At 39.9% G+C, this 18,224-nt stretch overlaps 1 protein-coding gene across 1 annotated transcript in view; it reads left to right on the top strand.

Moving 5' to 3' along the window:
- The window catches only part of LOC144695968 (runt-related transcription factor 3-like), a 154,760-nt gene extending 136,751 nt beyond the window's left edge, over nucleotides 1–18,009 (top strand). Inside the window, exon 8 of the mRNA XM_078567091.1 lies at nucleotides 12,747–18,009. Within this exon, the coding sequence (XP_078423217.1) occupies nucleotides 12,747–13,270 (524 nt within the window). The 3' untranslated portion in view covers nucleotides 13,271–18,009. The remainder of the gene's footprint in view (nucleotides 1–12,746) is intronic.
- The last annotated feature ends 215 nt before the right edge of the window (nucleotides 18,010–18,224 follow it).

The following is an 18,224-nucleotide window of genomic DNA, read 5'->3' as shown; positions in this document are numbered from 1 at the left end:
AAGTATCCGCTTCTGCAAAAAAAGTAGTCACAGCAAAGGACATAAATAAGTGCAGCACTTAAAGTCAATGGATCGTGCCTTCGTACCAGGAACTGGGAAGTTTTATTTTAGGCTGTTCCAGATTTACAATATCCTAGAATTTCGATTCTCTAACTCGGAACTTTGCTTGCTATCTGATTCCACAGTTTCATTTGATTCTGTATGGAAAGGCTGCCTGGAACAAAATCAAATAAAACAGAACCCATCGGAAATTAAAAATGAAAATCAGCCTGGGCCGAAGCTGGGGCTAGCTTCTCCCCACACTTGTTACTTTGTATGGTTACTTCAAATAATAACTGCTGGTGGTGTTGATAATAGAATGTAGTACCCTAAACTTATTTTGCCAAACAAATGAACATAACCTGCTATCAAGGGAACATGTGGAGAGTTCTTTATTTGCAATTGTATAGAAATCTGCTCCAGCACTGCCCAGATACCCAACTAAAGGAGGACAAGGTCAAGTGGCTAAGTAGTGGTAGATAGTTTGGAAAAAAGGGGAAGTTTGAGGGCTAAGTGGCAATGGAGGAGGGGGCTGTTTGACAATGAGTGACAGAAGAAGAACAATAGGATGTGAGTGAGTGGCTGTGCAGCATCATATTGAGAGATTGTGTTGAGGTTGTGATCAGTGAATAATGACATTTTACTGCCCACACTGCTGATGCATAACAACAAATTAGAAATGTCAAAAGTGGAACTCCAGCAATGTGCTAACTCACTATCCTCAATTGTGGTTGCAAACAGATGTGAAGGCCCATTTGGAAAAGTGAGTGTCCAGCCTGCTATGAAGATAAGGTTTTGTTGTGTACTGAGTAAGACTAGGACATGTTCAACCGCAGACAGCCATTACTGAACTAATTTGATTTACACCTCCCCAGCAGAGTGGGCAATATAACAAAATGCTCAGATATTACAATAAACTACATTCCCACCTCACTTAAAAAAAAATCTTTTATATTAAAATGTAAAATGGTACGTGTACATAATTTCCTAAAATACAATATGACCAAACCAACATCAACAATACCTGAAAATTTAACAGGTTGGGGTGCATACTTGTTTTTACTGTAAGCACAACCAAAACATATATGACTGATACTGCAGAATAATTTACATGTTAACAAATGTTTTTCCTCAACATCAGTATGCATTTAACAAAAATATCATTTGACAAGAAATAATGAAAAGAACAACTTTTTTCTTTTTCCTTCCTATATACGTTCACTTAACTTATCTGGAATCTCTCTCTCTCTGTGTGGGTATCTCCATCCATTTCTATTGGCTTGACTCTGCTCTCTCAATGTCTCTGACTGTGCCAAATCTTTGACTTTGACTACCAACTCCACATAATGGTTGGGACTGTAATATCGATTGATTCGTCTTAGTCAAATATTCTGTAATACTGACAAACTTTTGGTTTCTTTTTGACTTTCGCTTTCTTTCAAGCTTTTATTTTGGAATGTAGGAGGATTTTGATCTACAGGAAGTTTATCATGCTCTCCCTTTGTCAGATTTCCTGACATGCCATTGACCAATCTTCACTAGATACGTGAATGCACCTAGTCTCTTTGCAACAACTCCAATCACATGCTTCTCCTTATCATCTCAATAGTTTTTCCCCATGACCTTCTGACCAGCACTGAACACTCAATTTCATGCCTGGCGTATCATGACTCATCTTCACTTTATCTTGCTTTTCTCTTACTTTGCGATTGACATCCAGCTTAAGCGGACTACACCCTGTCCTAGGAGTGTGTTTAAAAACGAAACTTGTAAGGCGAGCAACCTGTTGTAGACTGTGGGGTTATTCTGTAAGAGAACAGAAAATTGCCTGGCCTGTGTTGAAGAGAATCATGGGAATTACATCTTAGTTTATCATGTAGCAAACAGATTTGCAAAGACCCTTTCACAATCTGTACACTTCTTTCTACAGCACCATTCGATGGTGGTGATATGGTGGTGCTAGAGTGTGTTTGACTCCATTCTTACTCAGAAATATTAAAACTGTTCTGACAAACTGCGGACCATTATCTGACACCAACGCCCTTAGCAGTCCATACATTTGCAAACCAACTCCTCAAAACCTCAATGGTTTTGACACTTGTGGTATTGGGCACAGACTTAACATTTATCCATCTGCCATTGTTATCGACCAAAACAAAATACTCATTCTCTTAGTCACGTCAAGGAAATCAACATGCAGTCGCTCCCATGGTTTTCTTGTGTTTGACCATGGAATGAAAGGAGCCTTAGTTGGTTCATTTCTCATTCAGTGGCACACTTTACAACTTTTCACCAACTCTTTACTTAACTGCTTCTAACTGTGCATAAGGCACTGGCCTAGCCTTGCAAAATGTCAGCTGTACATTGTCCTACATCTTGATTTCCACCTTGATGATGCCTAATTTTATCAGTTGGTCTTCCTTGCTAAAAGACCACTTTGTGCCCTCTTAGCGCTTTCCCAATGTCAGACATGCTCTTACTGATCCCTACTGTAAATAACTCTGCTTAATTTAATCGTATTTTCTTAAGCCAATATCTTGCCACCTGGGAGACTTTGTTCCCTCCTATTCCAATTGCAAATTAACAGGATGCATTGTCAATATTTCACCCTAACAATAACTCAACCTAACACTGGAATACTAAGTCAGTATTATTATTGGAATAACTAATCAGTTTCATACCAGTTTTGCATAAAGGATTAAGGATTTCTTGTAATCTTCTGAGATAATGGACACTAATGCAGCTATATCTATGATGGAAGTAAGTTGTGAATCTTTGACTTTCAGTTTTACTGTAGGTGCTGGAATTAAATCTTCATCCCTATTACTTACATCTTCCCTGTGCTGTTTTTCTTTCTGTCTGAGTACAACTGATCTTCCTACTCGATAACTTCTGTTTCCATACTCCTGAAGCAGCTTTAGGTCTACCACAACCTCAACCTGATGCATGGCTGTGGCCTGGAGCTTGACCATGGTGATGACCTGTTACTGTTTCCTCAATCTTGCATGCTGTCTGGGTATGACCAACTTTCCCAAAGGCCTAGCATTTTGACTGGAAATGAGGATATTTAAATGGTTGATGGCTACCATGGCAATGGTAGCATCTAAATTTCTGACTCTAGGACTGTGAACTTGGCTGCTGTGACCTGGATCTTGTTGAAATCTGGTGGACCTCCCATGCTGGCTCAGGCAGGGAACTTCCTTGCACACTGCAACTCTCTCTTTCTGCCATTACCATTGCTGTGGCCTCATCACAGGTCTCCTTCCAAGTCAGCTTATTTCTTTTGCCCAAAATCTTTGCCTGGATTTTTTTGTTCTTTAGACCTCCTACAAATGGGTCTCTAAGGTTGATTTCTAAGTTCACGCCATACCCACAGTGACGAGAGTGTTTCTTTAATTCAAGAATGTAATTTGCAACAGGCTCACTTGGCAACTCTCAATGCAATCTCATTCTTAGTCATGCCATGGGTCCAGAATCTCATTAATTCTAGCATATTCCATGGTACTGGGGTCTTGCAGGCAACACTGGATTGACACCACCTCAAAAGCGTCTGGCCGCATCTTGGTGAAGAAAACATTTACTTTATCCTCATTTCCCATTTTATTCATTTTCGGCCAAATGTGTAACCTTCATTCCTAATTACACCTGTCCTCTTTGTTAGGGTTGAATTCCCCCGTTGTCCCCAAATATGCCTTCAATGCCATTTTTTTTCAGTTACATACAGTGGTGGCTCACTGATCACAATGTTCAATGTACACAATCTTTCAAATTGTTCAAACTTCCTCAACATCAACTATCGGAGTTCCAAAAATGTGACACAATCTTCTTCAGGTCTTAGTTTCTCAAATGAAACGTAATGTAAAAGAAAATTCCATCCCAGCCTTATTGTCATCTTTTTGTTGTGTATTGAACTAAGCAAGACCAGCTCAGCTGCAGGCAGCTATTATCGAATTAACTTTATTAACACCTGCCCAGTAGAGGGGACAGCAGAGAGGGCAACAAAAAAAGAAATGCTCAGATCGAGCAACAGGTTTACGTGCTGTTGTTACACTGGAACTTAAGTGCAGAATGGAATCCTATGCTAGAAAATGTCCGGTGTTAGGAGGAACAAAAACAGAAAATGCTGGAAAAACTCAGCAGGTCTGACAGCATCTGTGGGGGGAGAAGCAGAGTTAATGTTTCAGTCTGTATGACCTTTCTTCAAAGCTAACGAGAAGTAGAAATGAGATTAAATTTATACTGTTGAAGGGGAGTGGAGCAGGTGAAGCTGGATAGGAGGCCAGTGATAGGTGGGGGTAAAGGAGAGATTGACAAAGATGTCATGAACAAAAAGGACAAAGGGAGTGTTAATGGTAGCAGTAAGGGCTCAAAAAAGATGCTGATGGTGGCAAAGGTAAGAAAGCAGAATGTGATAATAGCAGGACAAAGGTAAGCACTCTGGAAAGAACAACATGAACAAACAAAAAATGGCCCTTGTGGGGGGGGGCGGTAAGGTCAGTGGTGGGAAAAAAGGATCGAGAATGGGATAAAAAGGGGGATAAAAAAGGGGTTAGAACAATGAATAAAAATGAAAATAAATAAAAAATAATATAAAAAATTAAAATAAGCGGATAAAAAATAATGAATTTTGGAAAAAGGGAAAAAAAAAGGGGGTGAAGATAGAGGGGAGAGTTCATGGTCTGAAGTTGTTGAACTCAATATTAGGAGGAACCTTGGTCAGGCAGGACTGGCAAACTGAGCGATTCTGGTGTAGATGTGTGTGACTTTCAGAATTTTCCATTCTGGGAGAGCCTGCTGCAAATGTATAGAGCAATAGCTGAGGTTGGTTAAATTGGTACCCAGTAGAGCACAGTCACAAGAACGTGCAGAATACATCTCCAGGGAGGCCACCCACACTAAAAAATATGGTTGGAATAAACAGTAAAGCTACTGTGCCTGCTGTGCACATGTAAACTTCTGTGCACACAGACTCAAAGCAGGCACAGTGTAGTGACTGGGAGGGAAATTTTAACTCTTATGTCTAGCATACACCAGCAGAGGCTAGAGTTAAAACCAGAACGTGTCCATTTCCACCCCGTGGCACCCGCCCCCAGGCAGACTCTGCATATATTTATGCAAATCAGAGTCCATATTATGCACGGGAACCCAGTGACTTTTTAAATGCTGAGTGAGTAGGGCTCCTACAATGGCTACCTCGCTTAGTGAAACCTAGACTGAATGAGGCCACAACCCTGTTGGGTAAGTTTGAAACTTTCCCTTGTGGGGCTAAAGAGGGCAGGAATATTCTCCTCTAGGCTTGACGAGAAAAGTCTGGGCCTCACTGGCCCAGCTTTGCCCCTTCTCACTTAAGAGATGCCTGTGAAACCGCCTGTGCTAAAATAGCAAAGGACTGTCATTCTATGGCATTCATCCACTAATATCGCAACAACACTTTTTGGACTAGTGTTTTAATGGTTAAGAGATCAGATCAAGGAAGAATTGTAAATGGCCCCAATAAAGAGTTGGCACAGACATGATGGACCGAACCTTGTAAACTTCTTTGGTTTCATGATTTTGTAGTAGTTAACAGAGCAATCTTCCCTTTGCAGGCCTTTTTGCAAATGGCCCATTTTTAAAGAATCGCAGTCAAAATATATCTTTGAATCAACGAGGTTTAACACAAGAAATTCCCAGACATTGGGCTGCATATTACAGGGGGGTGGATGGCTCACCCCCACCCCCTCCACACGCCGCCGCCCCCTCCCCCCTCTCCACACACACACACACACAACCAAACCCCCAAAGAGCCGACTCACTTCACACCAGCCCACCCTGCAGCCATAAGGCACTGTGAGTGAGCTAAGTAGCCACCGGTGGGACGTGCGTTGCTCACTGGGGAGGAAATCCCACCCTTGGGAGCTGCCAGCCAATCGGATTTTGGTGAGCAGGCGGGTAGGAAGAAAGGGGAGGGCATTGCCCCTTGATGAGCTAAGGTCACTCCCCGAAGACAGTACCCCCTTCCCTTCCTGCCCTTTTGAATTTTTTTTGTAAAAATGGCCTGCCCACTTCTGCCTGACTGCCCACACCAACCATGTTATGGCGTGGGCAGTGTATTATTAGGGTCAGTTGGCTTGTTAACCAGCTCAACTGACCTGTGATTATTTATTTAAATTTGGCAGGTGGGCTGCCAAGTTTAGCACTTGACTATCTAATATGTTATGGGGGTGAGTTCAGGAGTGGGCAGGCAGGTGGTAGGATTGGCACCTGCCCAATTTTACATGCCTCATCACCAAAATCATGCCCAGCTGGGGTGTGTGGGGGGCATGTAAAATCCAGCGCTTTGTATTATTCGAGAACTTTTCTCACAAATTGTTAATCACGCTCATGTACCTGTTGTCAGGAATCATGTTCCTTTTTTTATGACATACCCGATGATTGATGAATGTGTCTGTCACTCTGTGAATCAGGCAGGCAGCAAGGTTTAATGTTTGTTCATCCCAATAAAATGAAAGAATAGTGACATGTGCTCAATAACCCAGAGAAAGAGAGATATTCTTTCACAGCTAGTGCATGTTTAAGATCTAACAGCTGCACGAAAATGAAAGCAAAATACTGCGGATGCCGGAAATCTGAAATAAAAACAGAAAATGCTGGAAAAACTCAGCAGGTCTGGCAGTATCTGTGGAGAGAGAAACAGTTGGTGTTTTGAGTCCATACGACTCTCATACGGACTTGAAGCGTTAACTCTGTTTCCCTCTCCACAGATGCTGCCAGACCTGCTGAGTTTTTCCAGCATTTTCTGTTCTAACAGCTGCATAGTTTGACCAAAAGCAGAGACATTTAAAAATCCTTAGAGCTTTTTAAAAGCAGATCAATGAAATGTTACTTGCAATCCCTGCACACAACACCCCCCCCCCCTCCCCCAACATACACTCACTCTCCTGTCCAAATATTTACTGCACACTTCAAGTTACACTCACTTAAAATTAGAATGGAAATTAAGCTCTTTCTCCTTCTCAGGATGATTTTTCTTCTATCTCATGCAAAACAAAGTGGGTTAAGACACTACAGTCAGCTCTGGAACCTTAGCTTGAATTCAACCAAAGCAGAGGATATATTCACCACCTCTCACTAACTGGTGGCCATACAAGCACTGTCTTCTCACCTCAGTTTGAATGTATCCTCAAAAGTAGGGCTATGGTAAACTGGAGAGCATCCTAAATACTGTTTGTTCGCCTCTGAGACCTTGGAAATTAGGGATGGAAAGTCTTTTTCTCTCCTAAATAAAATGAGCTAGTAAGTACTTGCAGTGCTAAAGTGATAAACTGGGGGACCAAAGTTTAAGTCCTGTTCTTGACTGGCATTTGGCCTCAGGCTTGCCACAAGAGAATGTGCCAATTCTGGCTGGTCGGCCAGGCGAGATTCGGGTGGAGAATCTGCTCCATTCACATCCTGCTCAAGGACATGTGCCGATGCATTGCCTACAGAGCAGCATTGACAGAGGGTATGGAAATTCTATGACCTGCCCTTTTTCTTTCTTCTGTAAAAGATACTGCATGTGCCTGTGTTTCTCAGTGCGTGCATGTGTGCGCGTGCGCGAGCGAAAGAGCCTGTCCAAAAAGTCATTTCCGTTCTCATTGCACAAATATTCCCTCAAATTAAACATTTACTAGGACTGAAGTAACATAAGAAGATTCAAACTAAAAATGAATACGGCTTGAATGTTTAACTGGGTGGGAGCCAAAACAGTGGAATTAGTTGCCTGACTAAACTCAAGAAGTTATTTCCACAAAATGGGCCACTGACCAATGTGGTTAGGTTACAGTTACCATTATGTTAACAAGTCCAGGTAAGGTATTTATCTCTTGGGTTGTGTGTAATGCATGTGTGTGCCATGACCTGGTCAGAAACAAAAATCTGCCAGTGCTGGGGTCCGACTCATTGCATTAATTTTAGGTTTCTTTGTGCTCAAACAAGCAATTGTTATCATCTATCATCTCCCTCTAATCTAAGACTACACTGAAAAGCTGTATTTTTTTATTGGCTTTTAAGAAAGAGCTTTGTGGTGAAGAGCAGTTTCAACTCAATTTATTTATCAGCAGAATTACCTACTTCCATCAAACAAGATCAGTGCATTTTGAGAAATTGGCAGTTCTTTATCATCAAAAGATATCACCAAACGTAAATTTGAAACGAAACGATTTCAGAAACTAGTGAAAAGCAAAATACTGCAGATGCTGGAAATCTGAAACAAAAACAAAAATAGCTGGAAAAACTCAGCAGGTCTGACAGCATCTGCGGAGAGGAACACAGTCAACGTTTCGAGTCCATATGACTCTTCATCAGAACTAAAGAAATATAGAAATGTGGTAAAATATAAGCTGGTTGAGGGGGTGGGACAGCCTTCCAGACTTAACATTGAGTTCAACAACTTCAGATCATGAACTCTCTCCTCCATCCCCACTCCCTTTCCGATCCCCCTTTTTCCAATAATTTATATTTTTTAAATATATTTTTCTTTTCCCACCTATTTTTAAATTTATTTCGATCTATCGTTTTATCTCCACCTTTTAGCCCATTTCGATCCCTTCCCGCCCACCCCACCCCCACTAGGGCCATCTGCCACTTGTTTGTCCTGCTTTCTACCCTTAATGTCACCATTGGCACATTCCTTAGATAATATCACCACCGTCAACACCCCTTCGTCCTTTTGTCTATGACATCTTTGGCAATCTGTTCTTTGCCTCCGCCTATCACTGGCCCTCTATCCAGCTCTACCTGTCCCACCCCCCTCAACCAGCTTATATTTCACCACATTTCTATATTTCTTTAGTTCTGATGAAGAGTCATTCAGACTCGAAACATTAACTGTGTTCCTCTCCGCAGATGCTGTCAGACCTGCTGAGTTTTTCCAGCTATTTTTTTGTTTCAGAAATTAGTGAGTCAGTTTGGCAAAGCTCACTGAACTGGTGTGTGTTGGTAATGTGATTTATTTACAAATTCGCCTTACGTTTCTGTTGATGACAGTAGTTTCCAGAGTTGCATAGTGCTGAATGAATGGCTGCCTTTGGAATGACTGTTTGTGTGATTGCATCACTGCAGAATAGTTCAGAGAACCAGTGAATAGAATACTGGAAATGTACCAGATTGTCAGGATCTCCATAAGATATGAAACATGGAAACATGATGAATGGGAAACAATGGCGTGAAAAGTTGTCAGGTCTGTGGAACTCTGAAGTGATTGATCCAGACTAACATGTGGCAAAACAATCTGGTTTGGCAACCATATATTTCCTATTTCTATAGCACCCTTAACATAATGAAATGTCCCAAGATGCTTCACAGGAGCATTATTAAACAAAGTATGACATTGAGCCACATGAGGAGATATTGGGTCAGGTGACCAAAAGGTTGGTCAAAGAGATGGGTTTTAAGAAGATTCTTAAGGGAGGGAAACGAGGTAGAGAAGCAGAGATGGGTAGGGAAGGAATTCCAGAGCTTGGGGTTGAGGAAACCGAAGGCACAGCCAATGGCTATTAATGGTGGGGTGACTAAAATCAGGGATGAGCAAGAGGCCAGTTATCTTGGAGGGTTGTAGGCTGGGGGAGGTTTTTGTTATTCTATTTAGATAAGGAATCTAGTAATATTCTCCCTTTCTCTGGGATAACTTGTCATAGCAACTGTGGTAACAATTAGAGAGAGCAGGTCAATGACCTGTTTAAGTAACAAATCCTGCCCACAGCAGAGAATATTTCATGCATCCCCACAGGGTGGAGAAATTGGTGAGTGAGTCATCCCAGGCTGTTCTTGCACAACTACTGTATATTCACCAGGGAATGGCTCATAGAACAGAGTGAGCTAAACAAAAACGTAAAATTGGAACGAGGGAGAGGTAAATTCATTTAAAAACAAATAAACCCTGTTGGTTTTGTAAAACACATTGCCTGCACGTGGGTGCTAAATCAAAGATGAAAGTCTTCACTGTAATTCATTGTTTCTTGCAGTTTAGCATTTGATTACTGAGAGCAGTAATTTTCTTTAAATTACTGTCTCACACCTAACAGTCCACCCTAAAATTCAGACTTGATATCATCATTTAATTACACTGTTGTAAACCATCTCAAGTATGCTGATTAACAGTCTGCCCCTGTAGCATATTGTGTGCATGCCAGAAGAGTCAGACTGAGGTGCTGGCATACTTGACAGGAATTATAGCTTTATCCAAGAATGGCACCTCAGGAGCTCAGTTTCCTGCAGTGCACAAACAGCCGGCCTGTTTTTTTTAAACTGATCAGGAGGAGTTGCTACACCTTCTAAAAAAAATCATTGCCCTGTAGAAAGTACTGCTATGGAAATATTGCTAAAATCTGATTTAAGTACATCAGCTGAGCCATAGTTTCTGTGTTTAACTTGCACTGTAAAAGGTTCACTGTTGTCAGATGAAAAGTCTTTACAAAAATGTTTTGGCATTGAATTATATTAGATGATGTTATTTCCAATAGCTCCATGACCAGACTTTGCCAGCTAACCTTAGTAATCATATTGACCAGTCGTGCTCTCTCACCATCCTCTCTGCATGTGCGCTGGCCCTAGTAACGCTAAGCAAATGTGCAGAGATATTGGTTGCAACACTGTGGCTCCATTTCACTCCTTGTAAATATGGCTACCTGCCTGGAGCTTGGGAACACAAAATTTACTTGAGTGATTTTACTACTTGCCCAGGTGGGGGTGATTCCTCACCAGACTTATTTTATGTGGAACCTTTGGCTTGATTCTGGTATGTTGCGAGTGAAACTACTCTGTGGCTGCTCTATATAATGTAAATAGAAATGCAGCTAAAAGCTTGTGGCAGGACTTTCAAGTATTATCAGTTCCTGAAGCCGTAGACTTCAGTAAATCACATTGCATTTTTCTTCTGTTCACCTGCTGTATTAACCACATTTCCGTCATACAATGCTAGTATACGTGCTGCACAAAGGAAACCATCTCAGGATCATTTTAGCCTAATGAGGTAAACAGGAAGCTCACAGGACCAGGTAGAACACAGGTTTTACAGCCCGCTCATTGATTTCAATGAAGAGTAAAATTGGATGGGCACCTGAAGCCATCAGTTTCCCAATGAAGTTAGATTTAAATTACCTCCTTGAACTCCAATACACTAACAATGAACACAGAATTCTCTTGTCAAAGTTCAGTAATGGGTACATTTGCCTTTTTGTATCCTCACATCTACAATACTTTATTTTTTATTTCTATGTCAATCTGGAGTCAATAATCACCTGAGAAGTAGGTGGGGTTGAAGTGTTGTAATCTCAGTTTTGGTTTTCCATGGAATCCAGATGATGAAAATTGAATACTTCAGATTTCTGGAGTTGTTGCAATTGCGGAGGCTGGGCTAGCAGCAGCCCAGATTATTCTTCAGGACTCCAGAGGAGCAGGAGTGGTCCTCCTGGTCCAACAAAAATCATTTTAAACTGACTGGTATTGGTCCTCCAGTTGACTGTACCACACTGCTGTCTCTCAAAGTGGCAAAGTCCTATGGGCATCATACAATCCTAATTGGCATATTAAAAACACCTATCACCTGAAACAGGTGAGTGCTCCATCCTCCCAGTGGTAGGCTCATCTCAGGATTGGAGTGGGAATGGGGCTGTAAATTTCTCTGTAATTTTCAGGCAGTATACTTAAAATCTGGAAACCAGTAAGAAATCCAGTCTATGGCAGAAAATGGACAAGTATATAGGTTCGGTGCTTTAGAAAATAAAAAAAAAAGCATATTGAGATATAAAATTGTATGATATAAGAAATAGCCACTAGTTTAAAAACAGTCACATTAATAAGCTGACATATTTTGGTGAAGTTGTTGTGGCCTATTTGGAATCATTCCAGAGTGACAGCATACACAGATTCTGCAGAATGAGAGTCCTGTTGTAGTTGTGTAAGCCATTCCACATGGAAAATCATTGGAGTCAAGGGGTTTCCAGCAGTACATAGTCTGTTGCTTGGCTTTGTGACTCAGCGCTTTGGCTGGGTACTTTCCTGTTTGGGTTTAGCAGCCCTTCATTGACCAGTAGCATTGCTCAACATTGAAGCAGTTTCTGATTGTTTATGCAGAGTTCTGTACTCACAAGGCTTTTATTCAGCAGCAGGTTATAATATAATATGAGCGTGTTTATACTTTCTTTTGAATGATGCAGCTGGATTTTACAATCACTTCCAAATGGTGCTGCACTGAACACAAACAATTCCAGTTAAAAAAATAAGGAGTCCTTGAGTATATACACAGTTCAGTGAATTAATCTTTTACTCCTTCATTTCTTCTGTTTTGACTTCATCTTTTTAAATTTAAATGTTTTATGCTCATAAATAAGTCAAAATATCTCAAAGGCATTTTATGAGTTTTTTTCAAATGCAGTCACTATTGTATTGTAGGGAAATGCGACAGCCTAATTGCTCCCAGCATGGTCCCACAAACAACAATGGTGTAAATGACCAGTGACATTGATTGAGGGATTAAAAATTGGCCAAGATGCTGGGAGAACTTCCCTGCTCTTCTTTGAATGGTACCATGGGATCTTTTCCACCCTTCTGAGGGGGCCTCAGGGGCCTCAATTGTAAATCAATGTAAAGTATAGCTTCCCCAACAATGTTATAAGAATGCTAGACTTGAAATGCCAATATCATATAATGACCGTTCAAACATTTACTTTGATTTCCTTTTCCCTTAGGCACCTCTGACATCAGTCCATTTGCAGACCCTCGCCAATTTGAGCGCCAGTTTCCTGGACTATCTTCGCTTACAGAATCCCGCTTTTCAGATCCTCGCATGAACTATCCCGGCGCTATGTCTGCTGCTGCCTTCACCTACTCCACCTCTCCATCCACAGGCGGCATTGGGGGCATCAGCATGACAGGTATGGCAGCCACAGCCCGGTACCATACCTACCTGCCACCCCCTTATCCTGGATCAGCCCAGAACCAAAGTGGACCCTTTCAGACCGGTGTCTCACCATATCATCTCTACTATGGCACCTCTGCTGGATCATACCAATTTTCCATGGTTGCAGGAGGAGAGCGCTCACCTACCAGAATGCTGCCTTCTTGCACCAGTGCATCTAGTGGAAGCACACTTATGAATCCCAATTTGGCCAATCAGAATGATGTTGTGGATGCTGATGGTAGCCAAAGCAATTCTCCAACATCAATGACCACCACAGGACGAATGGACGAATCAGTCTGGAGGCCTTATTAGAAAGCCAAAGATGTATGAGCAACAGTAATTATTCAAAAATTTAAACCTTCTCTCTGTATACATTAATTCTAGCCGTAGCTGAGAGAATAGTGGAAAGAAAATATCCTAATATGTCCATGTACAGAATATGATTTTTGGTTAAAGGTACTTATTGTATATACGTATTGTCAAATGGTGGGCCATGGTGGAAAATAATCAGTTCACCTTATAGTGGCCAAATACCCACCAAGTCAAAATGACTTCCAACCAAAGATGATGACCATCATATTTCAAAAACAACAATCAGATTGGCGTGGGTTGGATATAATTAACATTTTAGCATCTCACAACCATCATTTGTTGGTCAATTGCAGTTATATAATTGTGATTGGCCATGTGGATACTGGATTGTTTTTTGCTATGGTGGGACCATAACGTAGTGTTTCAGCACTTGTGTTTTTAAACTGAATTGAAGTGACAGTATATTCTCTTAGCCTGCACAAAATTGCCACAGCGACTATCAAAAATATGATAGGCCTCTTTTAATTGACTACTGTAAAGATTAGAAGAATCTTGTAGTCATGCCTCCGCTCTTTAGAACATGCACAAATACTTGTGTATTTTATCAGAGATTCAAACAAGCCATGCTGAAGTTTTTATGAAGACCAAAAAACAGAAAATAGGGGCCACAAGACATTATCTAGTGACGGTTGAGTAAACTTTGGAGAATTGTATTTTGATGTTATTGTCCATGTTACTTTTTAAAAATGAGACAGTGGTGCACGAGCCAAATGATTATAAAAGCATTAGACATTCATATTCCGAAGTCATCCAAGCCCAGGGACTACAGTTTACAGCCTGTGTGTGATGGACGAGGACCAAACCAGAAACTTAGGTCCGAACTAAAGGACACACTTGGAAATGTTTCTGAAAACCCATATATTGTATTGTATTTGTGTAAGAAATGTTTTGGAACTGTAATTTGGCATACTTAAAGATACCTTCTTACATCTTTGTTCCTCAATGGGCAGGGTTATACTCATGAAATAACTGTGGGTTTTGGTTTTTGGTTTTACTGCACTCCGTAGAGCAAGCTGTGTATGCTGATTTAGGACACACTCTTTTTAGCTGAAATAGTGCATTCTATACTGGCAGAAACTATTAATTTTAATGTTTGAGTTAATCACCACCAATGAGCTGCAAATGTCTTTATGTCCATATTACATTTATAAGTAGCAAAATATTTCTTTGTATTTACCAGTGAATTGACAAAAACTAGATATATGCTTAGATGGATCCAGGAGTAGATTAAAGTCCAATTAATTACTTCACTCACCGTGAACTGCAACTTAAAATGCACGAAGACACACAGTGCTACCAATCAGCTGGTGAAATTCTTTAAATAGTTGGTGGATTTGTGATAATTATGTGCTCTTATGGATATAACAGGGTGACAATTTAATGGCACATTACTTGAGGTTGCCTCTATCCTATAAGCCCTTGCATGGCTAATGTGCATGTGTAGTATGTATTCCAAAAACAGTGTTACAATGAAGCTTTCAGTTGATCATCCATACTGTACACTCAGTAGCCAGTGAATGGTTGCAGCTTTCACAAAAAATTAATTGATCAAAATGTAAGTACTTTTTCCAATAATAATTTGTGGTCATTTCACCAGATTTTTGATTGTTTACATAAAAGTGTAAAGAAAAGTATTGCTATTCATTGAAGAAAAAGCAATACTTCTGATTAAGATGATTTTTTAAAAAAGTACAATGCAGTCTTGGTTATCCAGAATAATCCTTATTGAACAGACCAGTAAATGGCAAACATTGCCTAAACAAGTTGAGGTTTCTTGAGGGCTACCTTTATTTTCGCATTGTTTTCTATTATACTGGCTGTGTTCCATTTAGCTCCATGTTTCAAAAGACATCCCGCCATCTTTTTATACTCAGTATATGATATGATAGCATGAGGAAAGCTTCCAGTTTCTTTGCCTAATGGACTAATTTTCTTCAACATTCTGAAGGTGTGTAGTGGCTACCCGAAATTGCCCTGTAAAACACTGATGCATACAAATACTTTCCATTAAACAATAATGTAAATAGCCGCTGGCAGCCTAGAAAATATATTATAGCTTGTACACACCACTAGGCCCTTTACCAATAATGTGGCTGTGGATCTGTTCTATCAGGGATTATTTGGATAATTAAGGTGAAAAATTGGAAGCTTTGTTGCACCTGTGTTTTGAAATCATCCAGTCATAGTTGGGGAATTAAAATCTAACAAAAACTTTAAAAGGAAATCGCTTTATTCTAGATTCTCAATTATTTTTGATTCATCAAAAGGTTCTCACACTAACAATGAATAAGATTTTCTTTATGAATGTCTGGCTTAAAATCTAAGTTGATTAAATCAATATTTCTATGCCTTTGTAAGCAATTTTAACGTCAAATATAAGTTGCCAATCTTTCAATTTTTCAGCACACAAGATGGTGTCTTTTAAATCCTCAGTTAGATACATTTTAATGTCGTCAGGTGTGGAACATGTAACTTTCATGATTGCAGTATCTCCCTGAACCTTCAAAGATTAAGTCTTAGGAATTCAATAAGGTACAATTAATAATGCACATTCAGATAAGACACAGATGCCACTACAAAGTCTCTCTACCAATTGCATGCTATGGATAATGCTGCTTCATGACAACCTAAGCCTGGATACTTAGTCATATGTGGAGAGCAGGGAAGATCTCACTTAAGTGCAAGTAGATTTTAAAAGGTTTTACAGGCTGAACAATAAACAGTATCCCATTGTTCCTTATTCCTTAAGCATGGATCTAGACTGGGACAACACTTGCTAAAGTGTACATTTTAAACACGTGAAAGCTATTTTGACATCTAAGATGTTATTACAAGTAATAAGTTCACCCACAGATGTTATTTGGTTGACATAAAGCAATACCCTTTTAGCCAATGGTTTGTATTACAAACCTTTGGTATAAATATATTTATTTTCCAAAAAGAGAAGCAAAATATAATCTTATTGAATACAGCCTTGTAGTTTCAGAAGGTCCAAAGCAGACCTGCCTCTTTGAAAAAAAACAGTGCCAGCTTAACTTTTTCCGGCTTATCTCTTTTAAGCGTAAAGTCTCCTTTGTAATTTATTTATTAAGAGTGGGAGCTGGAAGCTGTCCACATACAGACATTTATATTTCTGTACAGATGTATCTTATTTGGATTAAGCAGTAGCACTTATACAAGGGTGTCGGGTTACACGCTTTTAAGTTTGTGTCAGTACGATTCCATCCTATTTAATAATTGAATATATTTGTTTTTCAAAAGATTAATTATCTGCCAAGCTGGGCTTTTTAGAAGATTGGAATATTATTTTTTTCTTACTAGAGAAGTGACAATTCTATGCTAAGCTGTGAGTTTAGGCTGCAGGCAGCAACCTGGAAAGCAAAGTACTATATCAATTTGTTCAGATGTATCAAATGTTGCAAACTTGATCCTCACAAGGGTTTTCCAGTTAGCTCAAAACATTGAGTCACATTTGGGGGCATGGGATAGGAAATCCCTTGTTTGGAAACGGCCAATAGCCCATTGAGCCATTAAGAAAAATCTGGTAGCCAAAGGCATGGCCATTTAACAAGCAGTCGAATCAAGTTTAAAGCAGCTGCCCATTTTGGCCACTTTCCGTTATCCTTATTTGGTGACCAGCATCTAACGGTTGCTAACAACTGCCAGGCCACAGTTTCTTCAACCCCACCCCTACTCCACTGTGACTGGAAATGTGATATAATCAGCCACAGAGTTGAAGAAATATTTGGATTAGAAGCTAGAGGACAGGTGTTCAGATAATCTTACAGGTCATCGGTACCTGAGAAATGTGATGACCGTTACAGTGTATATGGGGCGGGGGGGGGGGGGTGGACTGAGAAATCAAAGTTTTCTTCAGTGGTTCAGTTCCATCCGAGCAAGACAGACATCTTATAGAACCCAGCACCGGCATCAAGCCAACAAAGCAGAATCATATATATACAACAAAAATATCATATGCACTAATAATTTTTTGGATCCCAATTTGAGTTTGTAATTTTTTGATATCACTGAATATTTGCCTAGAACTTGCTATTACCTTGAGCCAAAAGTATAGATCTCTCCAAAATATCTATATTGAGTTTGGCTTGCTTTCTAGGCCTGGTTCCCAATGTATACCCCTACCGAGATTCAGATCAATGAAGGTATCTTCTTTTCTAGGGGAGAAGAGGTAATGATGTATAATTCTATGATTTTTTTTATTAAACATTTAGTTTTGGCCTAGAGTTCCGTGCTTGAAGATATTGGCCTAAAAGAAATTGAGGAGAATTCAGTTCTGTAAGATAAACATTTTCCGTGCGTAAATGTACATTCTTATAAACATAGCAAAACAATGAAATGCTTGCGATATATTACCGTATGCAACTAAACTGCTGCCTGTTTTGTTTTAAAAGTATACTTCCTCAAGTCAATTCTGTCACTGCTATATGCTTTGGCTGTATGAAATAATTGCTTTCTTCTAACATTAATAAAAATGAAAAGAAACTCTGCCTTTAAAACTGCTTTTGATGGTTTGATATTGTAAAATAACTTAAAAAATATTGTTGAAATGGAATTACTGTACTTAGATTATATTCAGTCAAGATGTTTTTCATTTTGTTCTCTTGATTAATCACTGGATTTAAGGCTTGTGCTTCAATAAAAATGGCCTTTTTCTGATATAATAATTTCAGTCTAAGTGTTTGAATTAACACTCTTGGCCTTGTTAGAGCATTGTGTACCTTTCTCCTTTGGTTTCCCAGTGCTGCTTAACTAGCCAGATGAGTCAATTTCTGGCACAGGTTTGATGGGCTGAATGGCCTCGTTCTGTGCTGTATGATTCTATGAATCTGGATAATAAATTTTCTTTTGCAGGTATCATCAATACCATCAATAG

This window comes from Cetorhinus maximus, chromosome 21 (assembly GCF_964194155.1).
Source record: "Cetorhinus maximus chromosome 21, sCetMax3.hap1.1, whole genome shotgun sequence".
Taxonomy (NCBI): Eukaryota; Metazoa; Chordata; class Chondrichthyes; order Lamniformes; family Cetorhinidae; genus Cetorhinus; species Cetorhinus maximus.
The sequence above is the reverse complement of the archived record's forward strand: the minus strand, read 5'-3'. Positions and strand labels throughout refer to the sequence as shown.